At 41.5% G+C, this 14,064-nt stretch overlaps 1 protein-coding gene across 2 annotated transcripts in view; it reads left to right on the forward strand.

The window, feature by feature from the left end:
• The window catches only part of NSUN2 (NOP2/Sun RNA methyltransferase 2), a 62,790-nt gene that overhangs the window by 45,571 nt on the left and 3,155 nt on the right, over nucleotides 1-14,064 (forward strand). For both annotated transcript variants that reach the window (XM_020795591.3, XM_072998455.2), the window contains exons 15-17: nucleotides 3,196-3,331; nucleotides 6,038-6,118; nucleotides 12,805-12,943. In XM_020795591.3, the coding sequence (XP_020651250.3) occupies nucleotides 3,196-3,331; nucleotides 6,038-6,118; nucleotides 12,805-12,943 (356 nt within the window). The remainder of the gene's footprint in view (nucleotides 1-3,195; nucleotides 3,332-6,037; nucleotides 6,119-12,804; nucleotides 12,944-14,064) is intronic.

The raw sequence follows: 14,064 nt of genomic DNA on the forward strand, positions 1-14,064 counted from the left end.
AAAGGTTGTGTTACTTTTCTCAGTTGAGTTTTGTGTTGTTAATTTTAGCTGAAAGTTATGTCCTACCTAAATCTATTTAAACCTTGATACTATCTTGTGTGATGTTGATTTATCCCTTGTATCTTTATCATAAGGACTTTTGATAAGCCAAATCTCCTAGGTCCTCATCTACTTCATTTATAAAAATCTTGAAAGCAAAGGTTGTAGAACAAAGCCTTGTGGCACTCTTCTTAAACATCTTTCAGTGGGATGTTAAACTGCTGGTTGGCACTTGTGCTATTTGGTTCCTCAACCAGCTATGGATCAACCTTATCCAACCGAATGCAGATGTCATGAGAGACTTTGTTGAATGCTTTCTGATTTTAAGAAGTACCGTGTTTACAGTAATGCCAAACAAGTAACTGAACAAAAAAAATTAAAATTCCTTATTCTAGCAAGCAGTGTATTATTTCCTGAATGTTCAAAGACAAATAATTTAATAATTCCTTCCAGAATTTTGTCCAGTATTGAATTAATTGGGCTGATTAGTTTTCTGGATCCATCCTTTTCTCCTTAAAGAAATTGACAGTTTTGTTTTCCCTAATCTTCGAGCACCTCACTTGTTCTTAAATAATTCTGTCTCAGCATATGGGTAGCAGTTGTGAAGTAATTTGTGTACAGTGATGCCTCGCAAGACGAAAATAATTTGTTCCGCGAGTTGTTTTGTATTGCAAAAATTTCATCTTGCAAAATGCAGTTTGCCATAGGAATGCATTGAAATTTAATTAATGCGTTCCTATTCATCTTGCGAAGCATGGCCATAGAAAAATTTGTCTTGCGAGTCACCACAAAAATCCCAAAACACTTTCGTCTTGCGAGTTTTCGTTGCGCGAGCCATTCGTCTTGCGAGGCATCACTGTATAAAACACGTATTTTATCTGGCTTTCAAAATATGAACAATGGTAGCTAGTTGGATAAGTCAGAATGTGTTCCATTGTTCAAACAGTTAGACTTGATAGTTTCAAGGTAGTTAAAATGTCCTACCATAGCTTGTCTCTGACATCTAGTCCAGGAATGTACCACTCTAATTGTTTAACAGGTTGGACAATCCATAATACGCTGCTACAGCACACCTTTCTTGTTTCTTCAGTTTTGCACAAGAACTTCCAACAAAGTTTTGATCTCAGAATCATGGATTTCTGTATAGGTTTATGCATTATTCACATGTAGTGCTAGTCTTCCTTTTCTATTGACTTGTTCCTTTTGAACAAAATACATCTTTTCACTTGCTATTCGACATGGGGATGAATATAGAAATGAATCGGGATATTCAACGAATATACCTGATTTATTAGATATTTGTTGCTTCTTATTTTGGGGGTCAAGAATACCCAACAAATATAACCCTTTTTTATTAGTCCCTTCATCTATCCCTATCTGCTTATGCCCCTGCGCGTCAGCTGTTCCCCAGGGGCATAAGCAGAAAGGGGTTTTCCCTTTCAGGCAGCTTACTAAAGTCTGCCTAAAGGGAATCCCACCCCCCTGTTTAAAAAATGGGGGGATCGCTTTGTCAGGCTTCCCGTCTTTCTACGTCTCGGCAGCATACATGAGGGAAGCCTGACCAAAGAAATTATACAAGACAGTGGGGTTGGAGGGTTGCTTAGATCAGGCTTTGTTCTTCTTCCTGTCCCTGCCAGGGCATAGTAAGAGGAGGGAAGGAGGACCCAAGCAATCCTCCACCCTTGCTGTCTGTGCAAAGACAGGAGGGGAATCGCCTCCGCCAGGCTTGCCAAAAGGGAAACCCTCCTCATTCTTCCTTGCAAAAACTAGGCTCCTGTAATTGAAACCATGGTTCTAGCAGTCTAGCTTCTGCCTCCATGGAAGCCGCAGCTTTATTTTAGATAGCCCTATGGGCTGTTTTAAAAAAAACAACAACCACAGACCCAACTTATCAACGAATTGATTCATGATTCATCAGGCCACTGGGGGGCAATTCGTGGGCCATGAGTCATCAAGTTTGACAGCCCATGAACCAAGATGAAGCACCATTTTGACGCTTCGTCCCCATCTCTAGTTGCTATGTTTCTATCATGTATCTCACCTCAAAAGGTTGCAGTGACATTTGTCAGATTGTACTTACCACCACATAGTAGTCAAGTTCATCCTACTTGTTTCCCATGAACTTTACATTACAACCATAAAAGGCGAAGAGTGTTACACATTTTTAGTTTTACTACTGTATTCACTTACATTTCACTTTTAGTAAAAGTGAAAGAAAAAAGTACCAAAGCAGACCTGCAGTTGAACATCAGGAAGACAAAAATCATGACTGCAGAAGAACTACATAACTTTAATGTCGACAATGAAAAAATTGAAATAGTTGGAGATTTTGTATACCTCGGCTTAGTCATCAATCCAAAGGGAGGCTGCAGCCAAGAAATCAGAAGAAGACTGAGACTAAGAAGGGCAGCAGTGGAGGAATTGGTAAAGATAATCAAATGTAAGAATACTGGAGACGAAGGCCATGATCATCCACACTCTTGTATACAGTATCTCATCACCATGTATATATTAAAGCTGGACAATTGAGAAAGCTAACAGGAAAAATTGATTTGTTTGAAATGTAGTGATAGAGGAGAGCTTTGTGGACACCCTGGACTGCCAGAAAGATAAAACCAGTGGATCTTAGCTCAAACCTAAGTTGAACTATTTCCAAGAGAAGGCAGGATTATCTAGAAAAGACAATATTGCTGGGGAAGGTTGATGGCAGCATGAAAAAAGGAAGACCAATAGGAGGTGAACTGACTCCCTAAAAGAACTGACTGGCTTGTGTTTGCAAGAGCTGAGTAGGACTGTTGAGGGCCAGACATTTTGGAGATTGCTTAGTCATAGGGTTGCTATAAAGTGGAGGTGACATGATGGCACATAATAATAACAGTTCATCTGCATTAGTATTTTTGTTATTGCTATTTCTCATACTATTGATTGTTAGCTTGTCCAAGATTTTACAAAATACCACTGTTAAATTTCTTCTTCTTTTCTCCTTTTTGAGGAGCCTGTCTGCTTGAAGATACACAAATTCCTTCAGAGTCCATATGTGTTGTATTGCTTTTTGGGAAGGAGGGAGGGATTTAGAGCTGTCTGTAACAAATAGTTTTAACACCAACAATTTAAAAGTACAATCAAAACTGAATTTATATAACTGTTCATTTCCAGGTCTTTTTATGCCTTGGATCCATCATTTCCCAAAATGAATTTGTTAACTCGTACTCAGGAGGGAAAGAAGAGGCAATTATACATGGTTTCCAAGGAAATAAGGAATGTCCTCCTGAATAACAGTGAAAAGTTGAAGGTTTGACATGCATTTCTGTTTTCAGTCAGAGAACCCATATGTTTAATGCTACCAAAGTAGGAAGAGAATTACTCTTCTGTCCATATGCTTGGGTTGTTCAAGAAGTGTCTGCTGCTCTTCTCTGCTGAGAATACAGTGGGGGACAGTGGATTGTGCTGCTCAGCTTCAACACTAGAAAGAGCTCCATCCTTTCAGTGTGCAGTGGCCTTCCTGAATGGGGCTTACTGAAACTTCTCTATATCAGTATCCCTTTTTGTCCTCAGAACTTTCTGTTCTGTTTAGTTCTGGTGAGAAATGTCACTAATGTCAAATTTGCATGTGCTCTTTGATTCTTCTTGTTCATTTCATCTGACTGCCTCCTTTAGCACTGATATGGTCTCCAAGTCTCCTTATGTGAGACTATGGTAAGTTTTATCCACTCAGGGTGCCTTATGGCAAATCTCTGTTGTCCCCTTTTATGTTTTTGAATGTTTGTGAATAAGACAAGGAAGTACCATCATTCAGCCTCCTTTTTTTTAACTTAGAAAGCCACCAGTAGTTGGTGGGACAATCCTAGCAATGTGAAGTCATTGTTTACTTTGTTATTTTAAATTATTTAATAATTAGTAGTTGCTTACTGGTTTGATTTCTGCTTAACATTGATATTCAGTGTCTTATTGTATCCTAACTGTATAAAGAAGTCTGTGTATTTATTTCTTCGAGTACTAGTTCTATGTTCTTCGTTCAATGTACAGTTTGTATTTTCCTTGTTCATATTTTTCTTTTTATATTATTATAAACTACAACATAAAATACATAAACCAAAATATAAGTCAATTGTGTGCCCCACCACCCTAGTTGGGACCTCTTGCAGTAGTCTTCTTCTTCCATTGTCCTTATTCTTCTTCTTCCTTTATTGTCCTCTTCTTCAGAACTGCATTGATTCCTGATTTGGAACTTTCCCTTTTCCTTTTGTTAGCACATATTCAATAAATCTGCCCCATATATCATTAGAAAAAATTATCTCTCCTTTCTTGAACTTAAATTACAAGTTAATTTATCATGTATAGCAATATTCCATATTTCATTATACCATTCTTCCATATGAAATTCATTTTGATTTCCAATTCCTGGCTATTATTAATCTAGCTGCTGTTAATAAATTGGTAATCAACTCTCTAGTCATCATATTCCATGTTTCAAATATTAATAACAAAACTATCTCAGGATTAAATTCTATATCCCTTTCACATATATCAGTTAATTCCTTAAAGATTAATTTCCAAAATCTTTGTACTTTTTCACATTCCCACCATATATGAAAGTATGTACCAATTTCCTTCTCACATTTCCAACAGATATTCAGATAATTAGAGTTAATGTTATTCAATTTTATTGGTGTCTTGTTCATATTTTCATGGTTAGGGACTGTTTGGGAATCAAAGAATTGGAGACAGTAATTCTCTAATATCTAAACATCCCCTAACCTTTAGACATGTAAAAGGAAAGAACGGTGTTCCTCTAGTGAACATGCAGAAGAAGAGGTCACACCTGGTAGATATTACAATGATTAATATCTCCCTTACCTAATTAAGATTATATTGTGGTGCCTCGCTTAACGATGTTAATTGTTTCCCAAAAAAACATCGCTATGGGAAAACATCGCTAAGCGAAACACCATTTCCCATAGGGATGCATTTTCCTTAAGCGAAAATCGCCATAGGAAACATCGCTAAGCGAAACAATGTTTCCACCATTGGAATGCGTTGAAGCCTATTTAATGGTTTTGACAGGTCCGTTTTTGCTATTTTTAAAGTGTCTTAAAATGTTCAAAAACTGTTTAAAATGCTTGGAATCGTTAGTGCACCTTGTAAAACAGCTGTCATACCTACAGTTCAATGCATCCAATGGGGGGGGGAATTCACCAAAAATTAACAAAGACTCAGAACAAAGCCAAATTAAGTTTGCAAAGGTCTTACAAGGTGCACTAACTATTCCAAGCATTTAAAACAGTTTTTGAACATTTTAAGACACTTTAAAAATAGCGAAAACGTAACATCTCTAAGCGAAACAGGGGACCTAAACTGTCATTGCTAAGTGAGGCAAGGTCCCGAACATCGCTATGCGCAATTTCCCCATAGGGAACATCGCTAAACGGAGCGCAAGATCGCTCCAAAAACCTCATCGCTAAGCGAATACATCGTTAAACGAGGCAATCGCTAGGCGAGGCACCACTGTATTAACATTTTAATTTCTTTTTAATTTTACCTATATTTTATATACATCCATAATTTTAAATTATGCAGCACTCTGATATGAATAAAGAAAGAAACAGTCTAAGATACAATAAAGGTATGGAACTCCAATTTTAAGCAAAAGTCTATCTGGTAAGCAACTGCTAATTGCTAAATAGTAATTACAGTACAGACTAGTACTGTAAAACTGAGAAAGTGTCCCTGAAACTGCCATCAGTTGTTGGCAGCAGATCACAGTTTCTTGTGGGAGTGCAGTCCCTGAGCTGACAACTAAAATAAAAATGCCCTCTGCCCCATGGAGATTCCCCCATCCTTGAAGTAAACAAGATATGTTTACTCACACCTATTTGTTATATGTTCCAAGATACATAGTCTGTACCTTTGTAACTCACCTGCTGAGTTAATTCAGATTAGTAAGAACTGAAATGGTTAATATGTTAAACTTTTTTCTTTTCTTTTTTAAAAAAATCAGGTTATTAACACAGGAATAAAAGTGTGGTCCAGAAATACTGATGGAGAGCAGTTTGGCTGTGCCTTCAGATTAGCACAAGAGGTAATAATAGTAAAAGTATGACCACTACATTGTCTGCATAAGTTTCTGTAGTGATACCTGTGGCTTGGGTTATTATGTATGTGTGAAGATCAGCATTTTTACTGCTATATATAATTTATGTATACATCTCATGAGATGCATGAAACATTACTTGGTAGATTTCTCACTTTCTCTTGCATTGACAGGTGCAAACAGTGAGCCAAGTGGCCTTAAAATGCAACAAGCTACAGTCTGTGATATTTCAAAATAAATTTTAAATGTATAAAAAATAAGTAGTATAGCCATTTACAAATGGTAATAGCAGGTGGTAACATAACCACATTTGCATTGATTAGTGGGTGAATAATGTAAAAAAGGAAGAAAAACATTATTTCTGACCTAAAGGAAGAAGAATGATGACTTCCAGAAGAGGTTTATCTGTAAGAGTTTTGAAAAAGGATATACCTCTTTGTGGTCTCTGTGATTCACACTAATGGGGTTGTTCTGCACTTCCGCAGGCAACCTTGAAATCTTCCAGAGCGTAAAAAAAAGTTGTTGCCCTCACCCTAACTTTTAGGTCATGCTCTTCCATCTAACAGCTGTTCGCCAGTTCCTAGAGTGGTCCTGAGCTGACTAGATAGGCGGGATATAAAATAAAAAATAAAAATAAATAAATAAATAAAAAATTTTACTGGCACCAAAGCAGCACTCCAACAGTCATCTGGAATTTTCATATAAATAGCCTTTTTGTCATATTTTGTAATAATTTTTTTACCCTGCCTTTCTCCTTAAGAAGGACACAAGGTGATTTACATCAGTGGTTCTTAACCTTTGTTACTCAGATGCTTTTGAACTGCAACTCCCAGAAACCCCAGTCAGCACAGCTTGTGGTGAAGGCTTCTGGGAGTTGCAGTCCAAAACTCCTGAGTAACCCAAGGTTAAGAACCAGTGATTTACATCATTAAAAGACAATATTCATAGCTAAGAACAGTAAGTGTACAAATACTAAAAGCAAAAGCAAAGCGTGCTGCTTATATTCCACCCCATAGCGCTTCAAGCACTCTTTGGGCGGTTTACAATTTAATTATGCAGGCTACACATTGCCCCCCCAGCGAGCTGGGTACTCATTTTACTGACCTCGGAAGGATAGAAGGCTGAGTCAACCTTGAGCCGGCTACCTGGGATTTGAACCCCAGGTCGTGAGCACAGTTTTAGCTGCAGTACAGCGATTTAACCACTGCGCCACGAGGCTCCTAAAAAGGATCAAACAGATACATTCAAGGCAGTAAGGCACAACCATACATATATAATACCCATTCAGGCAGCCAGTCATAAAGGGAAAGCTAGCCTGAAGATAAAGGTCTTCACCTGCTTGCAGAAGGACTGCAAAGATGGGGTCAGCCTAGCCCCCTGTGGGAAGGGAGTTCCAAAGTCTTGGAGCAGCAATAGAGAAGGCCCTCTCCTGTGTCCTGTGACGGTGGTGGGGCCTAAAGAAAGGCTTTTCCCGATGTTCTTAATAGCTGGGCACGCTCATAAAAGGAGATGCAGTCTTTGAGATAGTTTGGACCCAAACCATTTAGGACTTTACATAGGTTAGAACTAGAACTTTGAATTGTGCCCAGAAATTGATTGGCTATTATTGGAGCTGCTGTAATTTGGGGGGCGGGGGCGCACAGGTTATGTGGTTTAGAAGAAATGAAATAAACCTGTGGGAAACAGCTGTCATTAGTAGTAATTCATCCTTGAGCTGCACAGTCATTGGCCTCACAGAAAAAAGGCCAAGGAGACCTGGCGTGAATAGGTTTGGTTTCAGAGGATGGAGATACTCCCCAAATTTTGCCCAACATGGTCCTTGTATACTTGCTTTCATGGAGTCATCTGACCCTCCGGAGCCGGAGTCCCGGAGGCATTTTCTTTCATTCTGCCAACCCCTGCGACGTTGCTGGAACCAGTTGTATTGGCTCTTGCCTTTCCACTGGACCATTTCAGCGATGTGGAGAGGGGGGATTTGCTGCTTGGGTAACAGCCTATCCTCCATACTATTTTACCCAGGCTTCGTGCTCTGGAGAGGACACTCCAGCTTCGCATACAGCGTCGAAACAACACGGGAAGTAGCAGTTACCGGTTATAAGTCTCTGCTCAATTGGCGTAGAGCAGGACGCCAGGGGCTACTTCTGACGGTGGGAGAGGTCATTGCACCTCACTAGGTAGATACCGCCCGCCTTAAGCTGGGCAGCCCCCAGCCAGTAAGGTGCTACCTCGCCACGGTCTGTTAACCTCACGGGGTGCGTGGGGTTTAGGGTGAAACCCGACAAGCAGATCGACAACCGTGCACCATGCAACAATCATAAGAAAACTTCTGCCCTAAAGCTGGGCACCTGGAATGTACGGACAATGACCCCTGGCTTTCCTGACTACGGCTTTCCTAACGACCTGCAAGAAATAGACGATGTGCGCAAGACAGCTGTCATTGACATGGAACTGAGTAGACTGCAGATGGACATTGTTGCCTTGCAAGAGACAAGACTGCCAGACTCGGGATCTGTCAAAGAAAAAAACTTCTCATTCTTCTGGCAGGGAAAACCATCGAATGAGACGAGGGAATATGGTGTTGGCTTTGCAGTCAGAAACACTCTCCTGAGATGCATTGTTCCACCCACTGTGGGGAGTGAAAGAATCCTGTCTCTGCAGCTCCACTCATCAGCAGGACCAGTAACCCTCATTAGTGCATATGCACCAACACTGTCATCCACTCCAGAAGTGAAAGACAAATTCTACGACGATCTGGCAGCTACTATCAAAAAAGTCCCTGAAAGAGAGTCACTGTTCATTCTTGGAGACTTTAATGCTAGAGTTGGTGCTGATCACAATTCTTGGCCCACTTGTCTAGGCCGTTTTGGCATTGGAAAGATGAACGAAAATGGCCAACGCTTACTGGAGTTTTGCTGTTACTATGGTCTCTGTGTCAGCAACACATTCTTTAATACGAAGCTGCAACACAGAGTTTCCTGGAGACATCCAAGATCCAAGCATTGGCATCAGCTCGATTTGATCCTCACTAGACGTTCTAGCCTTCCTAGTGTTACGATCACACGCAGCTACCAGAGTGCTGATTGCGATACTGATCACTCCCTGGTGTGTAGTAGAGTAAAACTGCGAACAAAGAAATTGTATCACATGAAAAAGGAAGGAAGACCACGTATTGACATCAACAAGACTCGCGATCAAAGAAAAGTGAAGGAATTTGCCCAAGCACTCGAGGAAACCCTTCCAGGTCCAGCAAATGTAAATGCACCTGAACGATGGGAACACTTCAAGAACACTGTCTACAACACTGCCTTGTCCACCTTCGGCAAGAAGACCAGAAAGATGGCTGACTGGTTCGAAGCCCATTCGGAGGAGTTAATGCCAGCCATTGAGGATAAGAGAAGAGCTCTAGCAGCATACAAAGCCTGTCCTAGCGAGTACAACCTGCAAGCTCTTCGAGCCGCTCGTAGCCAAGTCCAACAGGCTGCCAGGAGATGCTCCAATGACTACTGGCTTCAGCTTTCCTCTCAGATACAGATAGCAGCGGACACAGGTAACATCAAAGGAATGTATGATGGTATCAAGCAGGCCTTAGGTCCATTACAGAAGAAATCTGCTCCCTTGAAGTCTACTACAGGTGTGATCATCCAGGACCGAGCACAGCAGATGGAACGCTGGGTGCAGCACTACTCCGAGCTATATTCCAGAAAGAATGTAGTAACCGAAGAAGCATTAAATAACATTGAGTGCCTGCCTGTCTTGGAAGAGCTGGACAGCGAACCAACCCTAGCAGAAATAAATGCGGCCTTGGATTCCCTCACCTCTGGCAAGGCACCTGGAAGGGACAACATCCCTGTTGAAGTGCTGAAATGTGGTAAGGAGATCATCATCACCGAACTGTATGAAATCTTTTGTCTCTGCTGGAGGGAAGGTGGAGTACCACAGGACATGAAGGATGCAAACATTGTCACGTTGTACAAGAACAAAGGTGACAGGGGTGACTGCAATAACTACCGTGGTATCTCTCTTCTTAGCGTTGTAGGGAAGCTGCTTGCCCGTGTTGTGCTGAAGAGGCTCCAGGTGCTTGCAGACAGAGTCTATCCGGAATCACAGTGCGGATTTCGAGCAAATAGATCCACCACTGACATGGTATTCTCCCTCCGACAGTTGCAGGAGAAATGCAGGGAACAACAACAGCCACTCTTAGTGGCCTTCATAGACCTTACAAAAGCATTTGACTTGGTTAGCAGGGATGGCCTTTTCAAAATACTTCCCAAGATTGGATGTCCACCTCGTCTCCTTAACATCATCAGGTCCTTCCACGATGGAATGAAGGGCACTGTAGTTTTTGACGGCTCAACATCAGATCCCTTTGACATCCGAAGCGGAGTGAAACAGGGCTGTGTCCTCGCACCAACACTTTTTGGGATCTTTTTTGCTGTCATGCTGAAGCATGCCTTTGGAACTGCAACAGAAGGTGTCTATCTCCGGACTAGATCAGATGGAAAGCTCTTTAATCTCTCTAGATTGAGAGCAAAGACCAAAGTCCAGCTGAAATGCATGAGGGACTTCCTCTTTGCAGACGATGCAGCCATTGTTGCCCACTCTGCTGAAGACCTCCAACAACTCATGAACCGTTTCAGCAAGGCCTGCCAAGACTTTGGACTAACAATCAGCCTGAAGAAAACACAAGTCATGGGCCAGGGTGTGGACTCACCTCCCTCTATTACCATCTCCACACAAGAATTGGAGGTTGTTCATGACTTTGTGTACCTTGGCTCAACCATCTCTGACACCCTCTCTCTAGATGTCGAGCTGGATAAACGCATTGGGAAAGCAGCCACCATGTTCTCTAGACTCACAAAGAGAGTATGGCTCAATAAGAAACTGACAACACATACCAAGATCCAGGTCTATAGAGCCTGTGTCCTGAGCACACTCCTGTACTGCAGCGAGTCCTGGACCCTTTGTGCCCGGCAGGAGAGGAAGCTGAACACCTTCCATATGCGTTGCCTACGACGGATTTTTGGTATCACCTGGCAGGACAGAGTTCCAAATAGAGTAGTCCTAGAACGAGCTGGAATTTTCAGCATGCATACATTACTGAAACAGTGACGTCTACGCTGGCTTGGGCACGTTGTGAGAATGGCTGATGGTCGGATTCCAAAGGATCTCCTATATGGAGAATTAGTGCAGGGAAATCGCCCCAGAGGGAGACCACAGCTGCGATACAAGGATATCTGCAAGCGGGATCTGAAGGCCTTAGGAATAGACCTCAACAGATGGGAAACTCTGACATCTGATCGTTCAGCCTGGAGGCAGGCAGTGCATCACGGCCTCTCCCAATTTGAAGAGACCCTTGTCCAGCAGGCTGAGGCAAAGAGGAAGTCACAAAGGAAGCAAAACCAGGGAGCTGGACAGGGGACAGATTGGATTTTTCTACAGTGTGGAAGGGATTGTCACTCTCGAATTGGCCTCCTCAGCCACACTAGTCGCTGTTCCAAGTCCTCCATACAGAGCACGATACCATAGTCTTTCGAGACTGAAGGATGCCTACTACTACTGACCCAATTGTCTGACATCAAGCCCACAACTCTCCCTAAGTCCAAAAAGAAGGATATGGAGGGGAAACAGCATCACCAGCATGCCACAAGTGCCCATTGTCTTTCACCATCATTCAGTTCAGACATATAACAGTCATCAGTTCCAGGCTTTCAATCATTCGTTCTGACTGTCCTCATACAGACTTGAGAGGGGATGTGTCCACCCCTCCTCCTTCTTTGATGCCTACCACAACACTGTTTGGGTCTAGAATGGCCACATGCATCATCCTACCCCAACTTGCACAGGCGGCAAGTATCGGTACATCCAGCTGCATGTTGAGGCTTGATGCCAGCCCCCCCCCCAGTGCTTTATCACCACCCAGCTTGGCACAGTAAGAGGTACCTGTCCACTTCAAAATGCCCCCCGAGCCTTCTCACATTATGGCCCAGAAACATGCTTGATTGGTACCAAAATTTTCCTTGTCCAGTTCTGATTCAGAGCAACCTCTCACTGTATGGGCTGCACTGAATGCTTCAATCTTGAAGTCTCACCACCACCAATTGAAGTCAAGGAACCCTGATACTGTCCCATCTTCAGACTCTGATTTTGGATACAAAGCTTACAGTAAATTGAGGGTGAGCCCCACTTTAGTTCTGACTTACTATGCTAAGCAACAAAATTTCAGTCAATAGGTTAGTTTTAAAATATTTGTAAATAGATTATCCAATAAAAAAGACGATTCATACAATCTTTAAAAAAACAGCAACACCCAGCTCTAAAATGTAACTTCTTATCAGTCTACCACTAGCCAAGATTTGTACGGGCTCAAGCTACCAAGGCTATGTGGGAATCCCTTGAAAGTACATTTTGAAATAAAGTACAAGAAATAAAACAGTTAGGACACATTTTAATTCCATGTTGATGTGTAGTTTGCATGCAGTTAATTGACAGATCAGATACTAGCATTTGAATGATTTGGGGTTGGGAAGGAGGAGACTGGATTTGACAGTCTGTACTAAAAGCATTGATTTAAAGTGCATGTTATGCTTTTATTTTTGGACATCAAATGACCAGGCCCATTCTAGTAGAAAAGCCAGCACTGTCTTTTTAAAATAGATGTTATATTTTATCTGCAGGGAATATATACACTGTATCCCTTTATCAACGCAAGGATCGTAAATGCCAGTATAGAAGATATGAAAGTGCTATTAACAGAAGAGAATCCATTCTTATATAAATTTAGTAATGAGGCACGTAGTGAAGTAAAAGGAATAGGTAAGTGTAACCTTCTGTTGACTAATTTGATATATCAAGATCAGAAATTGGCTTAGTCTTTTCAGTTCTTTAGCAGTAGTAACTTCTTAACTCAGCTTTGTAGTATATTCCTAAGGAGGTTATACTATCAAAGCCCCCTTCATAACTCTTTCTGCCATACCAATTTGAGTCAGTATGGGGGACAAGGGCTCCCTAATTTTGGAATAGTATACAGTAGTAGAATTTTTAAACATGAAAAGTACTTACAGTGACATCTTTCAAGAATTTGAGTTCCACTATTTGCCTGGGAAAAACTTTTAGGACTTACCTCTCGCTGCAGTGCAAATTGTTGGTATTTTGCAAATACTTATACAGTGTTATATATCTGCTGGCGTACTTATAAGTAGAAAGCCTGCAATCCAGAGGTAGGGCTTTTTACCTATATGTAAGAGAAAATTACTTGTGTTCATCTATTTCACTGTAATACATCTCATAGCAAGTAACTTCAGCTGAGAAATTTTTAACAATTGCATTGGCTTCAAAGTTAATATATCCTCTTCCCAGTGACCCAAATGAAAATCATTCTTCCGGTGCTGCTAATAGCAGTTCAGAAACAGTGATTTTTCTTGTACTGGATGGTGAAGGGCATCTGATCAGACAGGCTGTCTCTCCCAGTTGCTACCAGTCAGCAGCAACTGAATGACCAATCACAGCTCTCCAGAATTCCCTCAAGAGGATGAGGCAACCTGAGGAGACAGTTATTTCATTTCTGCTTAACTTTGTTAGGTGAACATCACTCATGTACCAGCTCGCCATTTCTTTGTCGTTCATCCTTTTCCTTTAAAAAAGAGAGAAAGAAACCTTTTCTCTCTCAAGTTTCACTCCATATTTAATCTGAGGAGTAGTGGCTGTCCCTGCCAAACCCAAATTATGTCTGGAGTAGAAGAACTTCACCCAGTTCTGGGTTTTCTGGGGACTCTGGGTCACCGGACCACGATTTGGCATAGGACTGGCCAATTGGGATTGAGGTGGGAAAGCAGTGGAGGAGACTTTTCCCCCATAACTCCCTACTAGAGAAACCCACTGGAACCAACACTGCATCTTCTCAGGCAGAGCCTTCTGGCTTCTGAGAGTTACACTTT

Source organism: Pogona vitticeps, chromosome 4 (assembly GCF_051106095.1).
Source record: "Pogona vitticeps strain Pit_001003342236 chromosome 4, PviZW2.1, whole genome shotgun sequence".
NCBI classification, from domain to species: Eukaryota; Metazoa; Chordata; class Lepidosauria; order Squamata; family Agamidae; genus Pogona; species Pogona vitticeps.